Genomic DNA, 27458 nt, shown 5'->3' with positions numbered 1-27458 from the left:
ATGACAGCTGGACGTTTGTTTGCATCAGGTTTCCTATCTCTTTCTAGCAAAAGTTTTTTGTCAGGCGACTTCTAGCTGGTTTTTTTGACTGACCGCCCGATATGTCAGCCAACATACTTCGCAGGGCTGTGACAGCTACAGCTCGATCATTGTTTGCATCAGGACACTGTGACGAGGAGTTCGTTATTTTTGAGTTAAATTATATTTTTTTCACTGGGCCTAGAAAGCCTTATTGAATATTTTGGTGTCCTGTAAACAAACATTCAAATAAAGCTGTTAAGAGTTTTATTCGTTAACTTTAATTTATGATCGCAATTTCAGAGTTCACCCGAACAATCTTGAAATTAGTTATGCGGATTTGTGATTTCTCACTTTCCATCATTCCTTTGCGCGTAAGTCTTTTCGACACTCAACTTGCGACATTTCAGTTCAATAGAGATCTCCACGGTTTCTCTCACGCACACCATGATTCTGTGTTAGTATTTGTATTTAAAGTAATGTTTTGGTTTTGATCGATTGTGATTGGCTGAATTCCAAGCAGCTGATTTTGTTTATACTATTTTTACACATACATAGGCAAATCGAGTAGATCAATCGCCTGTAAAAACCAGCTGTTTACCACGTGCTCGTGGTATAACAAAGGACACAGCTGATTTTGACAGACGAATCATTCTACTCGATTTGCCTATGTATGCGTGTCAATTTGGTTAAGAACTAACACACTCTCGTGCGTGGATATCTCTATGCCGCGGCGAAATTTTTCAAGGCTTTACCACAATGTGATGATTTTACACTTTTTGGAGCAATTCTGAGCTTCAGTGTACTCTCAAAAACTGCACTGTAACTGAAAATCGCACTTTGCTGAGTTCGTTTTCGCACTTTTTCATATGATTTTTTCAGTTCGACTGCGATTACACAAAAAAGTGTTATCGTAGTTGAACTGAAAAAATCGTATGAAAAAGTGCGAAAACGAACTCAGCAAAGTGCGATTTTCAGTTACAGTGTGTGTAAAAAGTACCCATTTCAGCTCAACTTTGCTTTACTTTTACGCCCGATCTGATCTAGATTATTCTGCCACCCTCCTGTCACGTCACGTCACCCACACACGCACACCTTTCATCGCATCTCTCTGTATTTGTGCACATCGCAGCAGCAGCAGCAGCAGCAGGTTCACACGAACGAACGCCATTTTTGTCTGCCGTTCAAGATTCGACCGTTCCGTAAGGCAAGCTCGCCAGCAGCATCGGTAAAAGTGCGTTAAAGTGGCCCAAGTGGCGTGTAGGTTGTCCGGGGTACCGTTCCGCGTCCGGTGCGTGTGAATGCGGGTCGGTTGGGACTGGGTTCGGGGGTGAAATCGTCGGGTTTTCCGGAGACTTTCTCGGCGATTTTTGCGGTGTGACGGAGGTGGAGGAGAAGAAAACGAAGCGGTGCGGTGGGGAGGGGGCGAAGAGGACGGTTCCAAAGGAAGCAGCGCAAAGGCCAGCAGGAAGGAATTTTTCACTTGCGCGCGTGCGATTGTGTTGGTGTGTGCAGGGCAGGCGGCACCATCCCATCACTACCATCAAACCCGGCGGTGTCTCGGCGGCGCCGTGGCCACAAAGAGTGCGGCCACCAGAGTTGGCACCAATACAGGCGCGTCCGCGCGGCACAGGTTCCCGTTAGTGTGTGTGTGCGTCAGAGGTTCGTCGCGCCGCGTTTCGTTCGGACGTGATTTCCGAAAAATCTCGCAGGAAAACGCCTTCGTGGTCACTGTACGGGGTTTGTTCCGGATTGTGGTTCCGTTGCGCTTTTGGGTTGTGTGTTGGTGGGGTCGTGGTTGGAAGATTCCGGGGAAAGCACTTGCGATTTCGCGTTCTCTTCTCTTTCCCGGTGGGGCGTAGATTTGAGGGGGAGGGAGTGGTGGACAGGTGTGCGGGGGACGTACCGTGGCCACAGCAGCAGCAGCAAGAGGAAGATATTTCCCGTTACAGCGGCCGCGTGAAACGAAGAGCAGCGAATCGCAGCGCAAATTTTAACCAGAAATTTCTTTCCAGGCAAAAAAGTTTAAAAAAAGCAAGAAGAAAAAAGAGTTATCCGTGTCCCGTAATTCCGTCGTGTGTCCGCGACCGATTCTACCCCTTTCCCAAGAGTGACTTTTCTGTTCTTCTGTAATAATCCAGCTAGAGAAGGAGAGAGTGAGTGTGTGCGCGCGACCTAGAATCGCAAAAGAGTTCCATTTTGTAGAGCAGCCAGCAGCAAAAAGAGTCGCGGTTGCCCATTGTCCGCGCGAGGAGGCCGCGACGACGAAAAATCCGCAAACGTCATCTTCGCTGCTCCAACACACACCCCAATCCGACGTCGTCGTCGTGCTCCACGTACACGGCGAGAACGTGAGCGGAGGAGGAGGCGCCACCCCTCACCGTGTGTAAAGTGGAAGTGGCCAAATCAGCACAAAGCAAAGAGAGGTTCCCCGGAAGTGGTGGAAAGTGAACGTCCAAGCGGATTGTGGAAAAAGGTAAGTTCCAGAGTTTTGGTGTCGTTTGATTGAGATATCTGCCAGGGAGGGTCGAGAATGTTCCGTTATCAACGGGAGATTCCCGCACCAGATTAGCGAGTAAAAGCTAGCAAATTGTTTAAATGGAACGCTGGCTGAGCGAAGAAGTTTTGTGGGTTTTGGTGTGGTGGTAGAAGTGGACACAATATGCAAGATTTGTTGGCCGTCGTAGAATAAGAAGGATAGACTTGAAGAGTTTACGAAAGCAGTTTGTGTGTCTCTCCCCTCCACTGTGGGATGTGGAGTCGTCTCGTATTGATTGAAAGTGTGTCTGGTTTCGCCGTCCAGAGGAATGTGTCCCGGATTGATAAATGCGTGCAAATGTTGCGAAAGTTTAGATAGAGTTGAAAACTAAAAACTGCAGGTTTTCAATTGAGACTTGTGGATAAAAGTTATTTCAAAACCTTCATTGAATCCTGAACAAAGCAATCAATTATCATTCCTTGACTATTACGTTTACCGTTGCAAGATTTGCAAGAATTTCTTTTTAAATTTTCAAACTCTTATCCTCCTTGGCTTTCTAATCAATGCGCTGGGGCAAGTAATTTGACCTTTTTTCCTGAAAATACATGCGTTAAAAAATACGATTCAACTTAGATTTCGATAGAGATTCGTTCGGTAGATTTCAATATCTGTATTTCTGGATTTTGGAGGTCCAAAAACAGCCGAACAGTTTTCCAACGATAGTATAATAATGCCGGGACTAGGGACCCTGGAACATCGCTTAATATAAAACTCCATCGAATTCTTAGTAGAATCATGATATTACGGCGGTAGAATCCAATATCTGTACTTTAGGATACTTTGGACGAACTAAAATGTTTCAGAGCAATTAATAGGCAACTGGTTTCTAAGAATCATAAAGAAATCACTCCTCAAGCTAATTTGTTTTGGAACTCATCATCATCAAATCTGTCGAATTCTCATAATGGGAGCGGATCACCCAAGGGATCACATCTTCCATAGCTGGCAACCACTTCACATGGTTGCAGCACTTTATCTCTTCAGCAAACGTACGGGCATCCAATACTTCGTCCTTCTTGTAGCTCGGATCTCGTCGTCTTTGGTCGGAATCCGCTGCCTAATTCTCCTTGGCCTCTTCGTGAGCCGTCTACGCTTAGGACAGGTCCGGCTCGGCCTTCCACTGACTAGAATCACTGCTTTCGCTCGACAAAACTTCCACTTGTGGCCCTGCTTCTTGCCAAAGTGCTTCTGGCGACCGATCTTGAGAACAGATTTGCCGGCAAGCTGGGCAGACTTCGCTGAATCACGCTACTGGATGTCCTAGCAGAAGCGCTTGAGCACATTCCGCATCAGCTGCACCATCCGATCCGGAACCGGAAGCTGCTCGCCTTGGAACTGACGAACAGGAACTTCACCTTACTTCCAGTTCAGTCACTCCAACCCGGTCCATCTTGGCAGAGCCTTAATTTTTTTTCTTCATTACTTATTTTTATTAGGTCCTTTTAAGTGCTGCAACCTGGTTATGGCCTATCTACAATAGGATGTCTAGAAAATGTGACTTTTTTTAACCTCGCTCCACAAGCGAAATATTGTTCCTTGAGCAATGTTAGGACTCTGAACCAAATATGAGCAAAATCGGTCAACATTTACCCATTGATACTTGGAGGTGAAATTTGCATGGGAAAAATCGAAAAAATGTATGGAGAACCGATTGGGACCGTTTTAATCTCATTCGATCCGTCTTGGGTCCCATAAGACCCTACACACCAATCTTTTTCGCTGAAGTTCAGTAAACTTTAACTGATTTTTTATCTACTGAAATTTCAGTAAACGATTTAGTAACTTAAATTTTACTGAATTTTCAGTTCTAGAGTAAATTTTCAAAAGGTCCTATGCGACAAAATAAACAAACTGAGTTATTTATTGCATGACATTCTGCAAGTCGGAAACTACGCTATCCGCTGATCCAATTTCTTAAAAGCCTTTTATTTTTCAAGTTATTGATAAAATACAAAACAACCTAAAACCTCTCTCAAAAAATTTCACATAGAATAAATATAGGTCGTTTACCACTTGGGAGTCCTATGTGCATTCGAGTCAAACGTGCACATAGAACCGTAGCAAATCGACCTATGTGCCATTTATATAATTTAATAATCATGATTCATATACGCCCATATCAAAATGACCTATGTACATGTTTATTAAGCTAATTTAAAAATATTTATAAGTCGTTTTTTGATGAAACCCTAAAATAAAAATATTTTGCAATCTTCATGTTCGCCCAACCCTCGCGCAACGTGTAGGCAACAGCTGATTGAGATCATGAAATGTTTCAATGCTTCCAGCGCGCGAGAGAGAAACCGTTAGGAGAACAAATCGACCAATCAGAGAACTCGTCAGCATCTGTCAGATACGTGCTTGCAAATTAACTTACACGACAATGTAAACAATCTTTGCTTGGGTCCGGATAGGACTTTTCGTATTTTTCTAGTTTTTTGATGTTTGCGCATAATTTTTTGCCAAAGAATCCAAAATCTTGGTGTAGGCTAATTATTTAGCGTTTAGGTAAGTTTTTCTATTAAAATACAGCGGTGGTAGCGGACTGTAACCTGAAATTTGAACATTTTTTGATGATAACTTTTTTTCAGGAATCTGCTGAACTGGTTTTGAGGGTAAATCAGCAACGGCGTGAACAAAACCGAATCGATCTCGCTGGCCGGAACGAGAAGCGAAAGAACGACGACCCTCCAAGCTGGGGACTTCAGGAGTGTAAACATTAATTGAGCAAGCAACTACTTGGCTGCCTTTGGTAAGTTTAATTTGGAGAATTGCGTGATTTAATTGTGAGTTAATTAGGAATTTTGGTTTTAGGTGTCGTGAAGGTGGTTTGATGACGCCCATTACGAGCAAAGCGTGGCACCTTCGGATCAAGCAGTACTATACGGACCAGGTGAAGCAAATGCACGCCGGTGAAGTAAATGCACGAGGGCAAACAAAGAAGAGCGAGAAGAAGAATTTGAATGAGGCTCCGCCGCCGCCACCTACTACTAGTGAGAAGGAACCAGCGACGCCGGAACCGAAGAAGGTCGTTGTCGTGGTCATTGAAAAGCAGGTTAAGGAGGCGAAGATTGACATGAGGAAGCTGATGTGGGACGATAAACCGTTAAAAAATGGCAAGAAGAGCAGTTGCAGTTCTAGCCATAAGCACTTTTCGTCGTCTTCGTCGTCTCACAAAAATCACAGCAGAAGTGGTTGAAGCAGCAGCAGTAGTAAGAAGGACAAGCACCGGTAGAACGACGAGCGGGACAAGAATAAAGCCTGGGATCTGCACTAGGATCACGATCGGGAGAGGGAAAAGGACAGTCACCGGAACAAGTACAGTTCTTCGTCGGGTAAACCGTCGAGTTCATAATCCTCGAAGCACCACCATGAAGAACGCCACCGAATGCTGTCCCACTCGTCGTCGTCCTCGGATCGGCATCCACACAGCGGAGCAGGTAGCCGGCGGGAATCGACCTCGAACGTTACGAAGGACAAGGAGGTCAGCGGTAACGTCGTGAGCGTTCCAGCTCCGATGGTTCCACCCGTCGCGGCCAAGATCGAAATTGAGGAGAACGTCCCAGAAGCGGCCGTAGACGTGGTGGTCGGTGCAACTTTTTTTAACATTTTGTTTTAATAAATTGAAAAAATGTAAAATTGTTATCTCGGTACTTGATAAAACAGAAGTGATTTGGAAACATAGTACCGATTGAGAAAAACCTTGTGATTTGGCGAACGTGGCGCCGCTGCTCATGACTTTTGTTGCTGGTTAAAACGGGTTACTGCGACGTTGAGACGCTGCTGCTGCTGTTGATGGGCTTCGGGGAAGGTTTCGACGCGGGCGTTGGACAGGTCGGTGGCAACGGAGGAAGGGGCGGCATCGGCGGTAGCGGTGGAGGTTACTCTTCGGACGCCAGCGGCAACGGGAACAACGTCGCTGTACTGATCTCGTCCCCGTCGGTCAATATCGCAGCCTCGTAATTGCTGCTCGCGGTCACATCCTACGTGGTGACGACTTCCTCGATGATGGCTTGGGCGTCGACGACCACCGATGCCGATCCGAGGACGACGACGAATGGGAAAGACGAAATCGACGATTTACCCCAGGGGTGCCCAACCTTTTGGCCCTGCGGGCTAGATCCGATTTTCCTAAAGCATTGAAGGGCCGGAGGTTTGATCAAAGTTGAAAATGCAAACCATTTTTTTCATAACATAATTTTCATCAGATCCTGTTAAAATAAACAAACAACTATTGCAAATACGATTCATTTATTTTGATTAAAAGAGAGAAAAACAAAGATTATTTTCAAAAATGTGTTTATTTTATTAATTTTTATGTTGGTTTGTTTCGGTTTGTTTAGTTTAAAATTGTATAGCAATTGTTTTGTCGTTTTGGGCAGGCCTGATGACTCGAAGAAGAACTGTGCTTGTGCGGTGACGGTCCTTTTCCCTCTCCCAATCGCGCTCCGAGTGCCGTTCCAGTCTTTATTCTTGTCCCGCTCGTATTTTGAGCGGTGCCTGTTCTTCTTACTGTTACTTCCACCATTACTGCTGTGATTCTTGTGACGAAGACGACGACGAGTGCTTATGGCTCGAACTGCTACTGCTCTTCCTACTATCATTGAACTGTTTATTTCACCTCGTACTCGTTGGCAATCTTCTGCAAAATCTACTTGTCTGTATCTCGGTCCGGATAGTACTGCTTGAGCCGCAGATGCCACGCTATACTCGTAACGGCCGTCACCGTTCGGAACTGGTGGATGATGTTGCGCGGCAGGAAGTGGATATCATAGTCGTACAGCAATAACCGCGAGTACCCAATGCCTTCCCTCCTCAACTGGTTCAACTTGGCGCCCTCCACCCACTGGACGCAATGTGAAAACCGCATTTCATGCAGGTCCAGCTGCAACTTCTCTACCAGGTGCGGAAAACAGTGCGCATCGAACGTCACCACGTCCTCCGTGGTGCGGTTCAACTTGTCCGGAATGCCACAGCAAACCGCCTTCACGACACCTTAAATCTAAATTCCTCATCAAAACTAAAATAATGCAGTCCATCAAATTAAACTTACCAACGGCAGCCAAGTGGTTGCTTGCTAATTTTCTGTTTACACTCCTGAAGTCGCCAGTTTGGATAGTCGTTCTTGCACTTCTCTTTCCGGCAAGCGAGATCGACTTTTTTGTTCTCACAGTTAGTGATTCATAGCGACTGAAACTGGTCAATTCCCGTCGGGCATTTTCACTGACCGATAAATAATAACAGTCCTCAAAACTAGTTCAGTAGATTCTGTAAAAAATATTGTAATAATTAATAACAAAAAAATGATTTAATGTATGGATTGCAGGTTACAATCCGCCACCACCGCTGTAATTTAATAGAAAAACTTACCTGAACGATAAATAATTAGCCTACACCAAGTTTTTGGCACTTCTTTGGCAAACAATCATAAAAAAAAACATCAAAAAAACTAGAAAAATACGAAGAGTCCTATCCGGAACCAAGCAAAGATTGTTTACATTGTCGTGTAAGTTAATTTGCAAGCACCTATCTGACAGATGCTGACGAGTTCTCTGATTGGTCGATTTGTTCTCCTAACGGTTTCTCTCTCGCGCGCTGGAAGCATTGAAAAATTTCATGCTCTCAATCAGCTGTTGCCTACACGTTGCGCGAGGATTGGGCGAACATAGTTATTATAAAAAAGTTGTTCTTTTTAAATCAAGATTTAAATTTAATTTGGAAAATTCCTATGTGCAATGCGGCATGAATTTGATCCAATGTATTGAATCCTATGTGCAAAATTTGTCATATGAAACGTGTCCTATGTGCAATCACAGGTCGTATGAAACAAATTGCTTCAGAAATAAGTTTAAACTAGACTTTTGATGATTCTCGTTAAGTACCCTTAAAAAGCATCAGTATAGGTTCAATTGAGCGTTTTTAGTATTGAAAAATACCTAACCGTGTTTAAATGGGAATTAAAAATGTACATCAAAACTTTGACATCAAATTTCTCAGGTTGAGGTTTTTGCACATAGGACCTTTTGAAAATTTACTCTAGAGTTATCTGATATTTGTCACTTTGATAGATAATTTTTTTTTTGAAATTAAATATGTCTTTATTGAACTTTCTTATAATAATCACATTTCATTTACATTCTAAGTGGTATGGCTACATGCTCTTCATCTTTGTTATATTTTTCGTTTTCTTATTAACTGTTCACATTCATTTATTTACTTCAAATTGTTTTACATTTTTGCATTGAATCGAATACATTTGGGTAAAAAAGAAAAAAAATCACTTTAACAACTAATTCTAACTTAAAACTAAAATAGCAAATTCATTGAAATATTCAAAATCATTAGAACGAGTAAACTACGAACTGTATTTTAAGATAAATCCTCCAAGCGTTCTTACTTGTTCCTGGCGAGTTTTGCAACCACGCAGTGTTGTTGTCATCTCGATGAAAATGTTCAGAAGTTCTTGTGGTGAAAACAGGTCACTACTGCCTTCATCCGTTGATGCTGGTTGGTTTTCCCTCGGTTGCTGACTGAAGCCAGGAGGTGTTGTATTCTCTGCAACTTTTTGCCGCTGATTCAACGGCAATGGCTGCAGATTTGGAACCACTCGAACAGATCCCGCTCCAGGTGACGCCAAAGCAGGAAAATCCACGTCCGTGAAAGTTGGTGGTGTTTTGCGACGATTTGGTTGGTGCCTCGTCGTCGCTTGCTGCCGAATTTTCACAAACTCAGCACGTTTTGGGCAGCTTCGATTCTTGGTCGAATGGTCGCCGCCGCAATTGAAGCATTTGGCTTCAATGTTCTCGTTGATTGTTTCGCAAGCTTGAGTTTTGTGCTCACCTCCGCAGGTTGCACAACGACTCTTGATGAAACAGTTCCTTCCACCATGCCCAAACTGCAAGCAGTTCGAACACTGTGTCACGTCACTGGACGATAACGTTCCCAAGTCACGATGATGTTGAAAATTGCCCGAACTGCTTTTAGCTCAGACGGCGTTGTCGATCCTTTCTCGAGATGAACCAGGTACAGTTGATCACGATACTTGATGTCCTTGTTGTGTCTCGTCATCTTGAAGACTTCGATTACGTTCAACTTAAGAGTTTTTAGCTCTTCCTTCAGCACACTCACATCCATGTCGTACAGGCCACGGAGGACCTGTTTCATGGGGCGTTTACCTGGATCGTCATGGCTGTAGTATTCAATCTTGGTGTTGTTCAGGAAATCCCGAACGTAGTTGTAATCCTTTCTGGTAGGTAGCAGAATTTTGAGTCCATCGGCACACAAGCGAATGGAAGCTCGTAAAGCACCAGATTTGATAAACCCGGTCAGCCACTTTCGCACCGAATCCAATGACGATGTTTTCACAAAAATGGGTCGCAACTTTTTCCGTCGTTCAACTTCTTCCTTCTCGCTCACGTCCACAGGGAGGGTAGCGAACTGGTTTCCAGACGAATTTTGAGCGTCCTTGCTCAAACTGCCTGGCTTTGCAGGTAGGGCTTCGGCATTCTTTAGCTTCTTCAAATCTGCCGATCCTGCTGGTGAGGACCGCCTCTTTTTCTTGCCGTGAGGCAATTTTGCACTTTTAAAGCACTTTTTTGGTTTGTGAGGGACGCACGTCTGACTCGCTTCTCTGCTGATCGCAGACTCCGTCACTTTGATAGATGATTTACTGAAATTTCAGTAAAATGGTTGTCAAAACAACTAAAATTTCAGCAAAGAAACGTCAAATTATGTTGCTGAAAAATCAGTAATTTTCTTGTGGTAGTATGACAGATCATTTGCTGAAGATTCAGCAATCGTTGTTGGTATTTCAGTTATCAAAATTTGATATTGAAAATGTTTCCAGTACTGTTATCTATACATTTATTTCAAAAATCGTCCAAACCTTAAAAAACAGGTGGTTTGCATCGAGGCATATGTTATTAACAATTTGCCTACCTTTGTTTCTACAGATCACAATGCAAAATAAAAAAAAAACACGCAACACATTTGAAACAGGACTTTCTCTTGGCAGCATCCATAAAAACAATTTCAACTAAAGTTCGGAAGAAAAGAATAGAAGAAAAAAACCCAACCCATCTTGTTATATATTTTTAGAAAGGTATTTGAAAGACCTTTCCAATGAGCCTGAAACATCGGAAATCTGACAATCCTATCAAAAGTTATTAGAACTTTAGTCAACCATACCCACTGAAGCTATTCTCATATCTTGACTTTTTTTTTTATAAGGTCCTATAAACAAATGTAAACATTGAGTGTATCCCGCTTACTCCGATGGACTTTGACATAAGGTGTGAAAGGGATACACTCAATGTTTACATTTGTTTATAGGACCTTATCAAAAAAAAGTCAAGATATGATCCTGGGTCGAAATCTATCGACCTCTTGCTTGTTACGGCGGTATACACTTTATAGAGGCCAAATCCCAGATATTTTGAAGAAAACGTTGTCCGAATCGCGACCCATCGTTGGATGAGTTAAGAAAAGACATTTCCAACGCGTCCAAACGTTTAAAGATCTCATGAAAGATTGAAGGTTGATGTAATGCTGTATCCACTACATTAATGTGAGGAAGGCACCAAACACCTAAAGGTGGATTAAGTAACGTTTTTATTAAGCATATCAAGAGTTTTTGTCCTGTAAACATAGGGAATCCCATGGCTTAAAAGTCATTGTGTTTTTAGCAAAAGGTAAAAGCAAAGTAATCCACTTTTACGACCCCCGGGTCTTTTGTGGTCTCTGTTGCAAGTTTCTGCTCATTTCTAAGCGTCCGAAGGTTATGTGTGGTGAGTCACCCAAAACCTCTTTTACGCAAATGGACCGACGTTTTACTTCCCCATCCGATAGAAGGAAAAAGGTCTTTATTTTAAATACAATAAAAACATATTGTAATTTAATTATAATCAATCATTACCGAATGCATCATAATAAAACAAAAACAAACTCTCGACTCTATCCCTCTTCAATTATCGCACACTCTACACCGGATGTTGTGTGCACGCGTTAAGATTGAGTTGGACTTTCCTCGTCTAGTCACCAATAGATATCATCCATTCATCATTGCGCTTACTTATGGGTACAACAGTCCACTCATCGATATATATATTTTTCATTGTATGAGTGGTGGCTTGTTTGTATATCTACCCTAAGTGTAACACAACTCATCACACGTAGACAATACCTGTATGCGGGATAATGTTGTAAAACTGTGCTGGTCAGACCTGCCAATTAAAGAGAAGCAGCGAAGAAAGATCCATTCTGATCTTAAGTGGATTTTGGAACAAGGATCATTCTGCATATTAATTTCATTTTGGATAGAGAGTCAATTCCGATAACAGATTGTATTCTGTAAATAATTTTTAAATTGTTTAAACAAAAGTTAGTTACAATGTTCAAAATGTTTCCCAATTTAAATAGCACAATGTATGCTGACCTATCGACCCCGTTTTCCCAAACTCTTGCCATTGGCAAAGGGTTGATATCCTTTATCAATACCCGTCAGCTTTTGTTCTGCGTAAACAATTCCCCATTCTTTTTTGCAACGAACACAAAATAGCAAGCAACAAGGAGCGGGCCCGGGACCACCACACGGAGTCCCCGGAAGTGATTATTAAATCAATAGCAGCAATCGAATAATGTCGACTTTTCTGTGCTTTGGTGGCAAACGGAAGCAAAAGGAAGTGAGACGCGAAATAATGCGCAAACGGGTAGCAGTTTTAAATTGTGCCACCTTATAAGGAGCAGCGTATTTTTGGGGCCAGCAGTGGCGTTACAATTCGTCATTATTCGAACATGGTAGAATTCATTCATAAGAACCAAAAAAGTTCGACAAAGAATGAGAAAGAATGGGACCACGCTGTAAGCGCATAGTTGTCCCAAATACAAGAGAGAAGTCACTCGAACTCGTCGTCAATAACTCCACACAAAACTGACGACAACCGTAGGTAGATAGAGTTGCTCACTCCCCTCAAGCAACGTATAGAGTCGTCTTCTCTTCGTAGCGCAGTTTTTTTTTGCAACCATCAGCAAAACATTGTTTGTGTGATTCCTTTCCGCTTGATATTTTCCACTTTCTACCTCTGTGATTGGTTTGGATTGGTTGTGATTTGTTGTTGGTGTTTTTTTTTCGCTCTCCAGTGACTGCTGGTCTGGTGGAAATCTATTTCCATCTGTGAGTTACCTTTTGCTGCTACTTACATGGAGTACATCCACTTCGAAGTCGCCTATTTGGCGTAAACTTTCGAGTTTGTAGGAGGTACTTCACCCTGGGACTTATTCTTCTCGGAGATTACGGATTAAAAATGTTGATTGCTTGCTGAGTTGTGTGGTGAGTTATTCAAAAATAAATCAAGAAGAGTTAATTAAGTTTAAGGGAAAACGGATGTTGTTGGAAGTGTCTTTGATAATACCTCGAAAACTATAGGGAGACTATCAAATATTTTATTACCTGTTCCAATTAAATTCTGAACATCGAAAAAACAAGTATTAAATTTGTGATATCATCTAGAACAAATTTCAAAATTTTGTTTACAGTTAGTAAATGTCAATAAGTAAACAGAAACATGCATATAATCTTGCCTGCATTACCCACAATCACTTTCTCCCACGCCTCTGTCGGCAGATAAAGAGCGAACCTCTACAAAAAAGATCCCCGTCACTTCCAAGAAATCTGTACCAAGTGCGCCATTGACTACCCTCCTCGTCACGTTTGAAATTGGGTTAGTCGACGATTCGTCAGATTCATCGACCAGCAGCTCTCTTATCTGGCGATGCTGATTCACCTTCTCCGGGTCGAACTCGTGAATCGTGTGTATGTGTTTCATAAACTGTTGAAATCGCAACCTATCCCAATGAAAGTGGCCACCTCCTTCCAAAGAACTGCGACGCGACGCGACTTTGGGCTGGAGAGAGAGGAGACAACAAAGAATCGTGTTCCGTTAGTCTGCGTGGGTGTGAGAAATACTGTCTACACACTCTTGTAACAACTTTAAATAGAACAAAATCGCGGAGTAAATACACACTGCTGCTTCTGCGTTCTCCTGGCCTGTGGGTGGTCTGGAGATTTAGTTGGCCAGGTGGGGCCAAAAAACATTCCTCCTCTTTTCAATACTAGCTACTAGCTAGAAAATGTAACGAAGCTCTTACTTGCATCTCTTTTCGGTGGCGAGATTCAGCAGCTTGGCTGGGAGTGGGGAAAGCAGGTCAGACGACCCAATTTAATAAGTGACATTGATTTTTCTAGACCGACATTGGATAGGTTCACCGAAAATCGGGGTGTAATTGACGATCAAACCTCTAAGGGTTATAACTTAAGATGCTGCTGTGATGTGCTCATAACTTTAGATAGGATTCGGCGCGGTTGAAGAAAAACGTTGGAGATTCATCCGTTTAAAGTTGTGTTTCATTTTCCTGATTACAACGCGGGCTTTTCACGCAAATTTATCAACCTGATCAACGGAGGTCTTCACCGTTGCACAGTGGTCCAAAACGCAAAATTAACACAAAATCCTCTGTTATTACTCATAGAATTGAAAAAATGTAATTACAAAAGCCGACTCGGTCCTAACCAGGTCTCAGTACCGAAAAGGACCTACAGTCATCCCACATAATCGGAACACCCACAAATTCGGAACACTTTTAAGATATTCTGTCAATAGAATGCCAAAAGTAGCTTTTCTGTCGTCCTTACTATTTTTAGAACCTTCATTTGGACATTATCTTGCTATTTCAACACTAAAAGTAGTACTTTTTGAACAAAAAACTTCATTCCAAGACTATTTTGTCCAGAGCAGCAAAACATTGCCTCCAAATGCACTGTTTCATAATTGTGGAATGTTATTGTGCCCCCCACAATTGTGGAACACCTGAATTTAACTGATATTTTCACAAAAAAAGTTATCAAACCATTCATAAAACATCACTAAGCTTGAGTTTCATTGGTTTTAGTGTGTGAAGTCATTATTTGGTAATAAATATGTACTCCTGGAGAGATCCAAAGTTTGTTTACATTCGTAAGAAAAAAGTGTTCCGAATTTGTGGATTTCAAGGGTCAAAGAAATTCTTCAAAAACTTTATATAAAAGTTAAAATTTGCAGATGTTCGATACAGCATTCGAAAGATCGCAAGAAAAGCTTTCAAATGAAGGTAAAAGCGAACCATTAGGTTCAATTATCGATGTGCTATGATTTTTTGAACATTGGCCGATCTGGAAACCGTTCCGAATATGTGGGATGACTGTAATAAAAATAATTTTTTGAAAAAAAAAAAACGCTAAATTAAGTGGAAAATGGATTTTCAGAAAAATGGTGAAGTTTTGGAGCTTTGGTGTCTTCAGAAGAGTTTGTTGCAAATGGGGCAACTTTATGTTTAGTTGAAAATTAGGGTGGTTCACGAATAGGGTGATGTTAAAAATCTAACTTTTCACGAATATTTTTTGAGATTTTTTTCGTCTTCCAAAAAAGTTGTTGGGCTCGCCAATCCAAGCAACTTTGTCGAAGACATCAACATTTTATCTCGCAATCTACGCCTTCTACGGCCAAATTTAGAGAAAGCATCTGAACAAACCTCGATTTTTGATCATATTTTGGGTTTCTACGTAAACGTGTATATGCGAAAACACATTTTTTGCAATTCTGTCGTGAAACTACTTACTTTTCCTGTCATTCTTGAACGAAGAAATAGCCTACTTTCTGTACCAAAAATAACAGAATCAAATAGCAACACTTTTCAAAATAAATGCTGGAAAGTTCTTCTTTTCAGCACTGAAATAAGTGCTGAAAAATTAAACTTTTCAGCACTTGTTTTGAAAATTAACACTTTTCAACATTTTTTTGATTTAAACGATTCATTGGCAAAATATATGAAAATTTGACTTTAAATTTCACTCAATGGGTGTTTTTCGGAATTGCAAAAAATGTTGTATGGAACTCGTTGCAAAACTTGATTTTTTCAGCACTCTTCGTATTTATCCAACTCGGTGAACCTCGTTGGATAAATGTACGACACGTGCTGAAAAATCCTCTTTTTGCAACTTGTTGCATAAACTACTATTTAAACATTAATTTTTAATTGATATTTGTAGTCTAGTGGCAAGCCAAACATTGATACCTAAGAGCATGCAATGGCACTGACCTTGTTGCGTGCTCTTCGGTTGACGTCCACGTAAGGAACATCCTGGAAGGAACGTAACTAACTACATCCGTAGTTCTGTTAGATCATCCGAATTATCTTGATCAGAACAGTATAGCTCTGGTTCCTTGCGAGTGTCCTATTTTCTTACCTCCACGTTGGCTTGGTTTTCATGATGACCTAGCTGGTGGCCTGTGGAAACGGATCGTAAACCTTTGACCACCGCGGGTCAGAGTCGAGACGGCTAAAAGAAAGGGGCGCAACAATGTGGGAAAGGGAAGTAATTTGTGATTGTAGACGGTATTGTTTTGATTCGCAGTATGTTGAGTCAACTGCTGTGGATGTACCTGAAACATCGCACAACGGGGTTTCTCTTCTCTTCATTCTCAGCTACCACCTATCTCCTATTTTTATTTTGCTCTTCTGATTCCCAATTCTTCACTGATTCTTCTATTTAATATCCAACATTTGATTTTAATTTTACTAACTTTTGATTCTCTTATCTCTCAAAGCTTTTCCACTCTTTTCTATCAATTGATACTGCTGTAACAAACTTTGTTTTGTTTTTTTTTTCCTTAAAAATATACTTTTCCTTAATGTACTAGTAATATCAAGTCTATTTATCATTCGCCTAATCTTTTTTGATTTTATTGCGAATTTATTTATTTGAATAATTCTTTATCTGTCCTATAAATTATCATTACTATAATCTAAGCTTGTTTTGTATCTCTATTTATTAACTATTGTCTAATTTTACATCTAATACATCTAGCTTCTCATTTTTATTCTTCAAAATACGCTCATCATTCTCTTACTATTGATACTTGATTTTTATAAAATAAATTCTCTTTTACTGTCAATTGTTTTCAATCTTCACCCTTTTTTTCAAACAAGTGAGGTTTGAGCCCTTACTCAATTTATGGAATGGTTAAAGGATTAACACAAATATTACTATTGTATTTTTGGTAAACTTTTATAACATGCTTAGGACCAAAAATTGTAACAAAACACCGCGACATAAGAAATAGCAACAGATAAACAGACTCAACAATAGGGAAGATTTCAGGAGAAAACAATACACAGTAAAATAACAACTAACTTTTGAATTTAAACTAAAAATCAAACAGTTTTTACTTTAATGAAAGTTGTTAGGCACACTTTAATTGGGTAGGCGCTTATACTTACATCAAACCCAAAAATACACTTTTTAAAGTTTTAATAATAACAGTTTTCTTAATAAAGCTTCATAATATAATGTTGAACCCTGTATTTCTTTTAAACTATCTACTGAAAATGCCAATAAATTTGGAGATATTCCTTTTGTAAATTTCTGATGTCATACGAATTGTTTTTGAAACAGAGATTTTTTAAACTGCCCAAATATACATTTAAAAGATTTTCAAAAACTGTTTTGATTTCAGATTTAAACATGCTATTTAATAATTTGTTGTTTTATTGGCTACGATAGCCTGTTACACTCAAACCCCGATGGTTTGACACCAACTGTTGTCAAACTAACAGGGTCACTTTTTAGTTTGACACCCCTTTTACACGGAGTTCACACGCACTACCAAACGTTTGTTTTGATAGTGTGCGTGAGCGCCGTGTAAAAAGTGACAGTTCGTCACTTTTTAGTTTGACTTTGACCAACCAACGGGGTACAAACTAAGCATTTTTGCTTACCAATCCAAAGGACGGAGGATCGAACCCCCGCCTCGAAGCGACTTTGATTTTTCGTTATTCATCATTTCAAATTTATGTGTTCTTAACTTTCTCGTTGAGAGCAGATGGGAATCGAACTCAGAACCATTCACTTACAAAGCGGACACCGTAACCAGTCAGCTACGGCCGCTCCCTAAAACTCAATATCAAGGACATATTCGAAAAATAACCTCAAATATCATTACTCTGGTTATTACAATACAACCCAATAACAATAAAGTCATAATCATATAAAATTTTATGGTATTGGCCAGGTATATTGAAAAAAATCAGCAACTCTCAACTAATCTTTCACCATTTGTTATAAGAACATTAAATGTTATCAAACTCTTATCCAAAAATGATGAATGTATAAATTGTGTTATTAACGTCTGCTCGGGGTAAATAAATGTAACAATATTGCTCTTAAACGAACTATGACGTAATACACAGCTAAAATGTTCATTTCTGTTACGTACATAAAATGTACAAAGAGTAAATTGACTGTTCAAATCCGAATTGAATTGAAGTAAAAAGTGGTGCCGTCAACTGAATATTTTGATTTTTCTGGTTGGTTTCGAATAGAACAGACTCAGACCAACAAAATGTGTACATCCATTTTCAAATTTAAAACCTTTAAGTGCTCTAAACACTGTTGTCCCTATTCAGACTGTAGTCCCGATTCTTCCCAGATGACAGTGTATCATTTTTTTGACCCAGCCTTAACTTCTAAACACTCTCTGATAAGTGATGATCTAGGACGTCCAAAGGAATCAGTACAACATTACCCTAGTTTTGCAATACATTCCTCTTGCGAAGGCGCCGTTATTGATCAATAATAAAAAAGTAATCTACAGAGATTATACAGAGGAGACGATTATATTTGAATCCCTCCAGCAGCGATAACTCAGCTCAGCGTTATCCCTTATTTGGTGCAGCTTGAAGAATGCATTCCTGCTCATCAGCAACGAGAGTGGCCTCTTCACAAAACAACAACAACAGCAGTCAGATGAGCTGTGCTGAGCAAGGTGCATTACCTTCGTAGTAATCCTGAACCTCAGTATTTTCTTTTTACACCCAACGCAACGCCCCCCGTCGGACGGTCGAGTCTCTGACACAATTGAAGGTTTTCTCGCACACAGTCTGTTCTGCTCCAGTCCGGCCCTCTCATTACGATGCACGATGCGAATGTCGTTCGTTCACAATACACACACCAGTCACGTACAGAGCTCGTATCAGTCAGTCAGTCCCAGACTAGTGTTCGTGTGTGTGTGAGCGAGCAAGGGATTTCCTTTTTCGATTTGTTGCAAATGTTTGTGAATGAAATTACGCTAAGGTGCGCTAGGTTTTATCGTGATAAACTAACGTTTTCGTCTTTTCTCGTTTTTTCCAGAACAAATAAGCTCCCTGCCGGACCGTTCAGCGTTGGCCACAAGAGTCAGCGAAAACGCAAGAGAGATAGAGAGTGCTAATCTAGCCCAGCAACGATCCAGCAAACCGACAACCTCTTCCTAACCAGAAGACGAAGCGTACTTTGCGCGCAACCAACAAGCAAGCCCAAAGTGCAAACCTTGGACTTGGTTGAGGTGCGCAAGAGGCTTCCACACTTTTTCGCTGATGAAGATTCTCTACCAGCATGAATGCATTGGGGGGAACTAGGGGGGAGCGAAATGCAAAGCCCAAATTCGCAGCGTTAGACATCAACAAGCTCTACAGCACCAGTCGGGTAAGTTGGCGCTGCGTCCTTGAAGGTTAGTTGGTCCAGTCCAGACTAAAGTTATTCTCCTTCTCTTTCCACCTTCCAGGGAGAATCTCTTGAACCATCCACTCAGAAAAGCGCCGCTCCTCGTAAACATGGAATGCAAAGTTTGGGAAAGGTTCCCTCGGCTCGTCGCCCTCCCGCAAACCTGCCGTCTCTGAAGGCCGAAATTTCGTCACCGTCGGATCCGCAGGGCACCTGGGCAAACGAGTCAGGCGACAACCAGAACAACAACCAACAGCAAAGCAACAACAGCAGCAACAACAACTCTAGTATTACCGCAGCGGTGACGCCAGGTGGCGGCGGCAGCACAAACAACAACAGCAACTCTATAGCTTCTTCTTCACACCACCACCACCAACACCACCAGCAGCAGCAGCAGCAGCATCAGAGCCAGCATCTTCATCATCATCAGCAGCAGCAGCATCATCCCCACTCGAACGCTTCTTCCTCATCACAATGGAGTTCGGTAAGTTGGGTTGGGCTGGGGTTGAAGTGACATAATTGCCGGAAAAGCTGGGGGATCAATCGTATGTTTGGGACAGGGAGGGACTCCTGATCGTGGATTGGGATGTTGGAGAGATCGAAGCAGTACTTCAAAACCTCAACGGAGAAAACGTTGGAAATTGGAAAATGTTCAACTAATCACGAGCCGCAATCGAAGCAACCCAGGTAGTTTCCATTCCATTTCTGACATTCAAACATAAGCCAACGAAGATTGAAGAACCTTTAAGAGCCAAGCAGTTCCGATTCGCAATGTTTTTTCGGAGTCGATGGTCATGACCCTGGAGCAACCGGCGACAGCACGGGTACGAAATACAGACGCTGCCAGAAATTCGGACATATTACGAAGATTTGCCGCTTGCAGGACTCAAATTGTTGTCCCAACGTTTTTCAATCTCAAGAAGCGCCAGCTGGAAGACCGCGATCGCGCCGAAATGGAGCAACTGTTCCGGAAGAACGAGACGCGAAAGTCCTACGAGAAGGTTAACCGGTCCCGCAAAGGCTATGCGCCGCAAGCCAACACTTGTCGGCCAAGGTGTTGGACAGGTGGCAGCAGTTCTTCAACGAGCACTTCAACGGCGATGTAGCGCATGGAGACGGCTTTGAAGCCCAACTTGGACCGCCCGGTGCTGACCAACAGTTGCCGGCACCTGATCTGAAGACGGTGAAGAAGGAGATCAGGCAGCTGAAGAACAACAGGGCCGGCGGTAAAGATCGGTTACCCGCAGGGTGGCCACCTCGGGAAAAAACCGGGAAAACCGGGAAAAAACCGGGATTTTTATCCACCGGGAGAAAACCGGGAAAAACTCGGGAATTCGACTGAGAAACCGGGAAAATATTTTTAGTCTATATAAAATTTGACAAAAGCCTCTTTAATGTATTCAATATGTTCTTTTCTCAAATAGAATATTATTCCTGTTATTCTAAATGAAGACTTCGCAAAAACTATGTTTGAATTTGTGTAGTAGACTCATGCTTCTTGGCTATGGATGTTTTTTTTTCTGTAGTATCCTGTGATATTTTTACTTGGCGAATTTGTTTTTTTAAATATAGCATTTGTTTGCTCTACAGCAGTGGTTTTCAACCTGGGGTGCATGGACCCCTGGGAGTACCAAGAGCGGTCTCAGGTGGTCCGGAAGACAAACTCCGTAACGGCGGACATTTGTCGCAAACAAAATGTTTAAGAGACAAAAAATAACAAATTAATTTGAAGCAACAAACTAACAACCTTATTTAAGGTGCAGTGAGTTACGAGTGAATTTAAAAATATTTAGATGATAAACCTATAATTTGCATTCGTTAAGCAAATTTAAGAATTTTAAGTAAAGTGCACCGTTTTTGACTTTTTTGTGTTTTATTTCAACGAATATTTGTTTCATATTTGTAAATCGTGCCAACTACCATTTAGGTATTTAAAACATTCAATATTTTGGTAAAAATATCTAATGTTCTATAATTTAGATATTATCAATTCGACCTTTCTTTGGTAAAATATTAGTTTTGCATAAAATTTAAATCAGGATTATTTAAAATTTAAAGATCAAAATTTTTCTTTCGAATTGTCACACAAAATACACTCTTTTGAAATATTTTTCGTAGCCTGTATCTCAGCAACAAAAGAATGGATCAAAAATGTTTAAAAATTAAAGCAGTTAAGAATTTTGTCAACCATTCTATTTTTTAGAGATAAAATCGAATTATTCTTTATTGAAAATAACTACAACTTCTGAAAAGTACTATTAAATAGCATGTTTAAATCTGAAATCAAAACAGTTCTTGAAAATCTTTTGAATGTATATTTTGAGCAGTTTCAAAAATCTCTGTTTCAAAAACAATTCGTCCGTCATCAGAAATTTACAAAAAAATAAAAATTAAAACATATATGAGAAATGTTTGTACAAATAAAAAAATCTATGAAAATTTGGTTTACAAAAGGAATATTTCCGAATTTATTGACATTTTTAGTAGATACCGTAATCTGGGGCGAATCGGGACTATAGTCTGAATAGGGACAGCCGTTTTTAGAGCACATAAAGCTTTTAAATTTGGAAATGAATGTACACATTTTGTTGGTCTGAGTCTGTTCTATCTAAAACCAACCAGAAAAATCTAAATATTGTGCTCCAACATGGTTAAAACTGCTGTCCCAATTCGCCCCATGTGTCCCGATTGACCCCAGTTTACGGTAGTTTAAAAGAAATAAAGAAATACATTTCATTTTGAAGCTTTACTTAGAAAACTGATTTGAAGAAACGACGTTGTTTGGCCTATCCAGTATAAGTTTTTAAACAACTCTAGAAACAAGATTTACAAAAAATAAAAAAATATAAAAATTTAAAGAACATGCCATAGTCTCAACATTTGAATGCAAAAAGTGTTTAAAAAGGCATTTTAAACTAGTTCAGTTATTTTGCAATCATTAATCTTCAAAAAATGTAAAAATTGTCGAAAATAAAAATGTCAACGAAAAAAAAACTTTGCGATACTGCAGGCCAAGGATTGATACCTAAGAGCATGCAATGGCACTGACCTTGTTGCGTGCTCTTCGGTTGACGCCCACGTAAGGAACATCCTGGAAGGAGCGTAACTAACTACATCCGTAGTTCTGTTAGATCATCCGAATTATCTTGATCAGAACAGTATAGCTCTGGTTCCTTGCGAGTGTCCTATTTTCTTACCTCCACGTTGGCTTGGTTTTCATGATGACCTAGCTGGTGGCCTGTGGAAACGGATCGTAAACCTTTGACCACCGCGGGTCAGAGTCGAGACGGCTAAAAGAAAGGGGCGCGTCAATGTGGGAAAGGGAAGTAATTTGTGATTGTAGACGGTATTGTTTTGATTCGCAGTATGTTGAGTCAACTGCTGTGGATGTACCTGAGCATCGCAGAACGGGGTTTCTCTTCTTTCCATTTCAGCTAACAGCTATCTTCTGTTTATTATGTTTCACTGATTTTCTAAAACGGCGTCTGTTTACTATCCTTCATTTGATTTCGATTTTACTTATTTGATTCTCTTATTTCTCTACGCTTTTCCACTCTATTTTACCAATTGATGCTGCTGTAACAAACTGTCTGCTTTCCCTTAATTTGGCAGCGATGACAATTTTGTTTATCATGTGCCTTTTCTTTATTTTTCTATTTGAATAATTTCTAATTTCTACTATCTTTCTTTTACTATTGATTCTTTACATAGTATATTGCCTTCACTATCTATTGTTTTGAAACTTCAACTTTTTCTTAAGCAAGTGAGGTTCGAGCCCTTAATCAATTTATGGAATGATTAAAGGATTAACAAAAATATTACTATTGTACTTTTGAAAAACATTTCTAAAATGCTTAGGACCAAAATATTGTAACAAAACACCGCGACAAAAGAAATAGCAACAGATAAACACGATTCAGCATTAGGGAAGATTTCAGGAGAAAACAATATACAGTAAATAACAAATAGTTTTTGAATTCAAACTAAAAATATAACAGTTTTTGCTTTAATGAAAATTGATAGGCACACTATAAATGGTTAGGCGCTTATACTTACATCAAACCCTACGTAATGTACCACCCCCGGCCGAGTTAAAATGCGTAACCGGAAAAGAAGGTGTGCATGCCTGGAACGAACACTCAAAGCGTGTTCTAGCGTGTTGCTCGTACTGACTCAGAGCAAGGGTGAGATGTAGGTGTAAGGGCAGTGCGTGTTCGTCGGGAACCTAGTGCATAAGATCGGTCAAGGCCCGTTCTTACACTGAAAATTGCGAATTGCGAATTGCGAAAAAAAAACTTTGCGATACTAAAGATTGAACATTTTCAAAAATTCAAGAGATTATTAAATCAACCCAAACATGCTTAAAAATGGTTCTAAACGCAAGGAAATGCACTTTAAACAGATTTCAGCTGATTGCACTCAAATTTCCATTTTGATGTTTTTTGAAAAAATATTTTTTTGCCCCCTGATTTTTCGGGTCAACTTTGAAGGGGGGCGACAAAAACTTTAAATAAAATTTGTATCAGCCTTATGCGTTGTTGAAAAAATCGCAAAACGGCAATTTTTTACGATGTTTACCATTTTGTATTTTCGAAAAATTCCAAATTTCAAATTCATCCCATCAATGTATGTATTAACTTACCGAAGATAATAAATCGGTTACCGTTACCGGTACCGTTTTTTTTACTTTCTATGGCACTTTTCCTGCACTTTGTTTGGACTAATGATGCAAAAACTTAATAATTAGTTCACTGGAACTGGTGATTCTTGGAAGAATCGTTTTTCTTGAATTCACAAAACTTTTTTTCAAAAAAAATTTACGAGCATTTACATAAATGTTGATAACAATGCATTTTTGCAAACCTTTTCTTGTTAATTCATTTCCTGCTTTCTAATAATAATTTATGTTATTCTAAAAAATAAAAACGTTTTTTTTTTATTTTGAGTTTGTAAAATCCCAACCATTTGTGAAATTAGAGGTTTGGATTGGAAAGAGATAAAAACGGCGTTTACAACTTACTTACTTTGTTCTCAAGATATTTGAAAGCTTGAATTCAAACTTTGAACCAAATTTATGCCTTCAAAAAGTATTTTGATACTAATGCTAGCCTAAAAAACATTGAAGTTTTGCTTAAAAACATTCCGGGAAAAACCGGGAAATTGAAAATCGAAATCTGGTGGCCACCCTGGGTTACCCGGTGCGCTCTTCAAATATGGAGGAGAGCAATTGGCGAGGGCGATCCACTTGGTGATTTCTAAGTTCTGGGGGAGAAGAAACTACCAGAAGAATGGATGGATGGTGACGTGTGCCTCAACTACAAAAAGGGCGATAAGCTGGACTGCGGCAACTACCGCGGCATCATGCTTATCAACGCGGCCTATAAAATCCTCCCCTAGATCCTCTGCCGTCTGCTGACACCGTACGCACGGAGGTTCGAGGCCCCCTAACAGGCGGGGTTTACTGGCGTTCGGGCCACCATGGATCAAATTTTCTCGCTCTGGTAGATCCTCGTGAAATGCCGTGAGTACAACGTGCCCACACATCACATCTTCATCGATTTCCAGGCAGCGTACGATACAGACGACCGCGAACAGCTATGGCAGATTATGCAAACTGGCTCGGCTGATCAAGGCTACCTTGGATTCTGTGATGAGTTCCGTGCAGTGGCAGGGGAGCTAGCGGACGCCTTCCAATCGCACCAAGGCTTACGACAAGGTGACAGTCCAACTACTTGCTTATGCGGACGACATTGATATTATAGTGAGAGACCTCGAGACTGTGAAAAGGGTTTACACCGCCTTAAAGACGCAAGCAAGACGAATTGGATTGACCATGAATACGACAGTTTGGAGATCCGGAGTATCCACTCTGCGAATCGCGCCTTCTTTGGATTACGGAAAACCTTGACATCTGATCGAGTGCAACGCGCCACGCAGTTGACCCTGTACAAGCCCTCTATGAAAGAGGACAAACGAGCCCTTGGAGTTTTCGAACTGAAGGTGCTGCGAACGATCTACGGTGGGGTACGTACAGCTCAGAACGAGTGGCGAAGGCGCATGAACCACGAACTGCACGCGCTGCTGGGAGAACCGACCATCGTCACCCTAGCGAGAATCGGGAGGCTTAGGTAGGCCGGCCACGTCGCGAGAATGGACGAAGATCATCCTGTCAGGATGCTCTTCGGCCTGTGCCGCCATCCGGTCGCGCAGTGTGCACGATGGGGAAATTAGATTGAGGCGGACCTACGAAAGATCTGCAACCAAGAAGACTTGCGAGCGGAAGCCCAGAACCGAGCAACATGATACGGAAGGGGAACCGCGTATGGTGTTCTAAGCTGATTGGTATGGTATGTGGTTATCACCGGTCCAGTGATTGCTTCTCCAAGCTCTCCCAATCAACTCGATTGCTTCCGACGCAGCAGAACTCAAGGTGAGGTACTCAGCCTCACTCGAAGATGTGACCACAGTTGTCTGCTTCTTGCTGGACCACGAAACCTTGCTGCCGTATACTTGTAACAGGAGTGCGCGTCCGCGTCAGCAAATCCGATCAAGCAGTTGGCGTCCTCACAACGATTGATCTCTAGGTTCATCTACTTTGTACCTTTCATGTATCGTACAACACGTTTCAGCGCCGTACAGTGCTGCTGTCCTGGTTGTTGTTGGAACATGAGACTACCCAGCAGCTCACGGTAACGGTAAAAATGGAGATGTACGTTTTGGCGACGGATTCGTCAGCTGAGGCTCCCGAAAGCAGAGCTGCGTCGCACTGTCATCAACGGAGGCTGAACTGGTGGCGCTGAAAGGAAGATGCAAGGAGCTGGTTTGGATACAGATGCTGCTGGGCGAGTTTGGGATCATGATCAACCGAGCTATTCCGATTTACGAGGACAATCAAAGCTACGCCAAGCACAACGAAACCTGATACTTTTACGATCGCGGCCTGAAGGAGAAGAAGGTGATCGATCTGCAGTATTGTCCGACTGAGAAGATGTTGTCAGACAATGCACAAGACACTTCTTTTGGCATTGATTAGTTTGTCTTCTATAGTTACTAGATCTGTACGATGTGGCAAGATGACATCTTCTCCTCAAGATATTTTAACCTTCCGGATAGTTGGGTAAGCAGGATTTTACCGTAAGAAAAGAAAACCTCGAGCAAGTTCTTTATCTGTTGATCAAGCGATTCGATCGAGTGATACTGTTAATTTTCGAGACAAACGAGTCGAGCCTAGAAGAATTTACCGGAAGCAAGTATTAAGAATTCACAACCTTCCAAGTCATAGCTTTTCCGGGAAGGTCGTATTGTCAGGTTGAATACTTCAATTACGTTCGACATAACACCATTTACTTTATTTTTTGCAGAACGAGTTCCCCTCCCTGGATGGAGCTGGTCAGTATGGTCCGAGCGGCAAGCAGCAGCAGCATCACCACCATCATCACGATGGCGTCGACGGCGGCAACCGGTCGTCGACGAACCAGCAGCAGTACATGGATCACGGTGGGCCGCAGGTGAGTCTGAGACCGCAGACGGACGCAGCGAGTTGGATGCAGCAGCAGCAGCAAGGCGGCAACGCTGGCAACGCCGCCGGTATGAACGGGCCAAACAGCAACCAAGCGGGCCCGGGCCACCAACAGCAGCAAGCTCCGTTACCGCCGCAGTTCCGTGCGCTGATGCCACCGTTCATGTATCGTGGCAGCGGAGGCGCAGGTGGAAGTTCCGGATCGCCACCGCCCCCGTCGGACGGTCCACGCTCGTCGGGACCGATGAACGACGACCGGGACAATCGTGGAATGCGAAACAACAGCGGTGGAGGCGGAGGCGGATACAACAGTATGCTACCGAGCTTCGTCTCGGGCGGCGGCAGCGGCACGAATCATCATCAATCTCATGGATCAAACTATTCGCCGACGCAGTCGGGTGGTAGATATCGTGACTCGTACGGCGGAGGTGGTGGCGGCCGTGGACCCCGCGGACAAATGCAACCTCCTAGGTTGGCGAACCGGCAGCAGCGAGACCAGCACCGGGATCACGACGATCACCGGCGGGACTCTTCGTCGGCGGCCGCTCCGTTCATGGAGCCGGAGGTTGTCGTTCAGCGGCCCATCATCCGGGACGAGGAGCTGCAGCGCATCGAGGCGATCGCCAAGGACGAGGGGGGCTGGGCCAAGGACGACGAGTTTGACTACAACCAGAAGCTACAGTTTTCGGACGACGAGTCGGAACCGAGCCCGCCCAAGGAGATTGCGGCGCCGCAGGTCAGCAAGCAGCAACTGCAGCAGCAGGAGCAGAAGGTGAGTAGTTTGGCGTTGAAGTTAAGATCTACATCGA

At 41.8% G+C, this 27458-nt stretch overlaps 2 protein-coding genes and 1 long non-coding RNA gene across 5 annotated transcripts in view; 2 read left to right on the top strand and 1 right to left on the bottom strand.

Moving 5' to 3' along the window:
* Positions 1 to 1148: 1148 nt before the first annotated feature.
* LOC120419939 (mediator of RNA polymerase II transcription subunit 12) overlaps positions 1149 to 27458 on the top strand; it is a 41644-nt gene continuing 15334 nt past the window's right edge. For 2 of the 3 annotated variants that reach the window (XR_005605801.2, XM_039582803.2), the window contains exons 1-5: positions 1149 to 1252; positions 2034 to 2494; positions 18780 to 19112; positions 19192 to 19614; positions 26492 to 27421. Coding sequence is in view for 2 of the 3 variants with exons in the window: in XM_039582803.2 (XP_039438737.1) it covers positions 19023 to 19112; positions 19192 to 19614; positions 26492 to 27421 (1443 nt within the window). In the remaining variant the exon portion in view is untranslated. The remainder of the gene's footprint in view (positions 1253 to 2033; positions 2495 to 18779; positions 19113 to 19191; positions 19615 to 26491; positions 27422 to 27458) is intronic. The other variant, XM_039582804.2, reaches the window with a different exon arrangement.
* Positions 5946 to 6520, top strand: LOC120419957 (chaplin-C-like). The gene is made up of 2 exons (XM_039582818.1): positions 5946 to 6143; positions 6335 to 6520. The coding sequence occupies exons 1-2, from the start codon at positions 5946 to 5948 to the stop codon at positions 6518 to 6520; spliced, it is 384 nt and encodes a 127-aa protein (XP_039438752.1).
* On the bottom strand, positions 6921 to 8053 carry LOC120419925 (uncharacterized). The gene is made up of 3 exons (XR_005605798.1): positions 7928 to 8053; positions 7611 to 7825; positions 6921 to 7559 (listed from the first exon to the last, which is right to left on the bottom strand). It is a non-coding gene; the product is annotated as an uncharacterized LOC120419925 (long non-coding RNA).

This window comes from Culex pipiens, chromosome 2 (assembly GCF_016801865.2).
Source record: "Culex pipiens pallens isolate TS chromosome 2, TS_CPP_V2, whole genome shotgun sequence".
In the NCBI taxonomy this organism is placed as follows: domain Eukaryota; kingdom Metazoa; phylum Arthropoda; class Insecta; order Diptera; family Culicidae; genus Culex; species Culex pipiens.
Note: the sequence above shows the minus strand (reverse complement) of the source record. Positions and strands in the feature narration are given on the sequence as shown.

What these genes read in the sequence shown, in the direction of transcription:
- LOC120419957 (XM_039582818.1), top strand. Translation starts at nt 5,946, where the DNA reads ATGCTGTCCCACTCGTCGTCGTCCTCGGATCGGCATCCACACAGCGGA. An exon ending in AAGCGGCCGTAGACGTGGTG is followed by an intron (nt 6,144 to 6,334) that starts GTCGGTGCAACT and finishes TGCGACGTTGAG; the next exon opens with ACGCTGCTGCTGCTGTTGAT.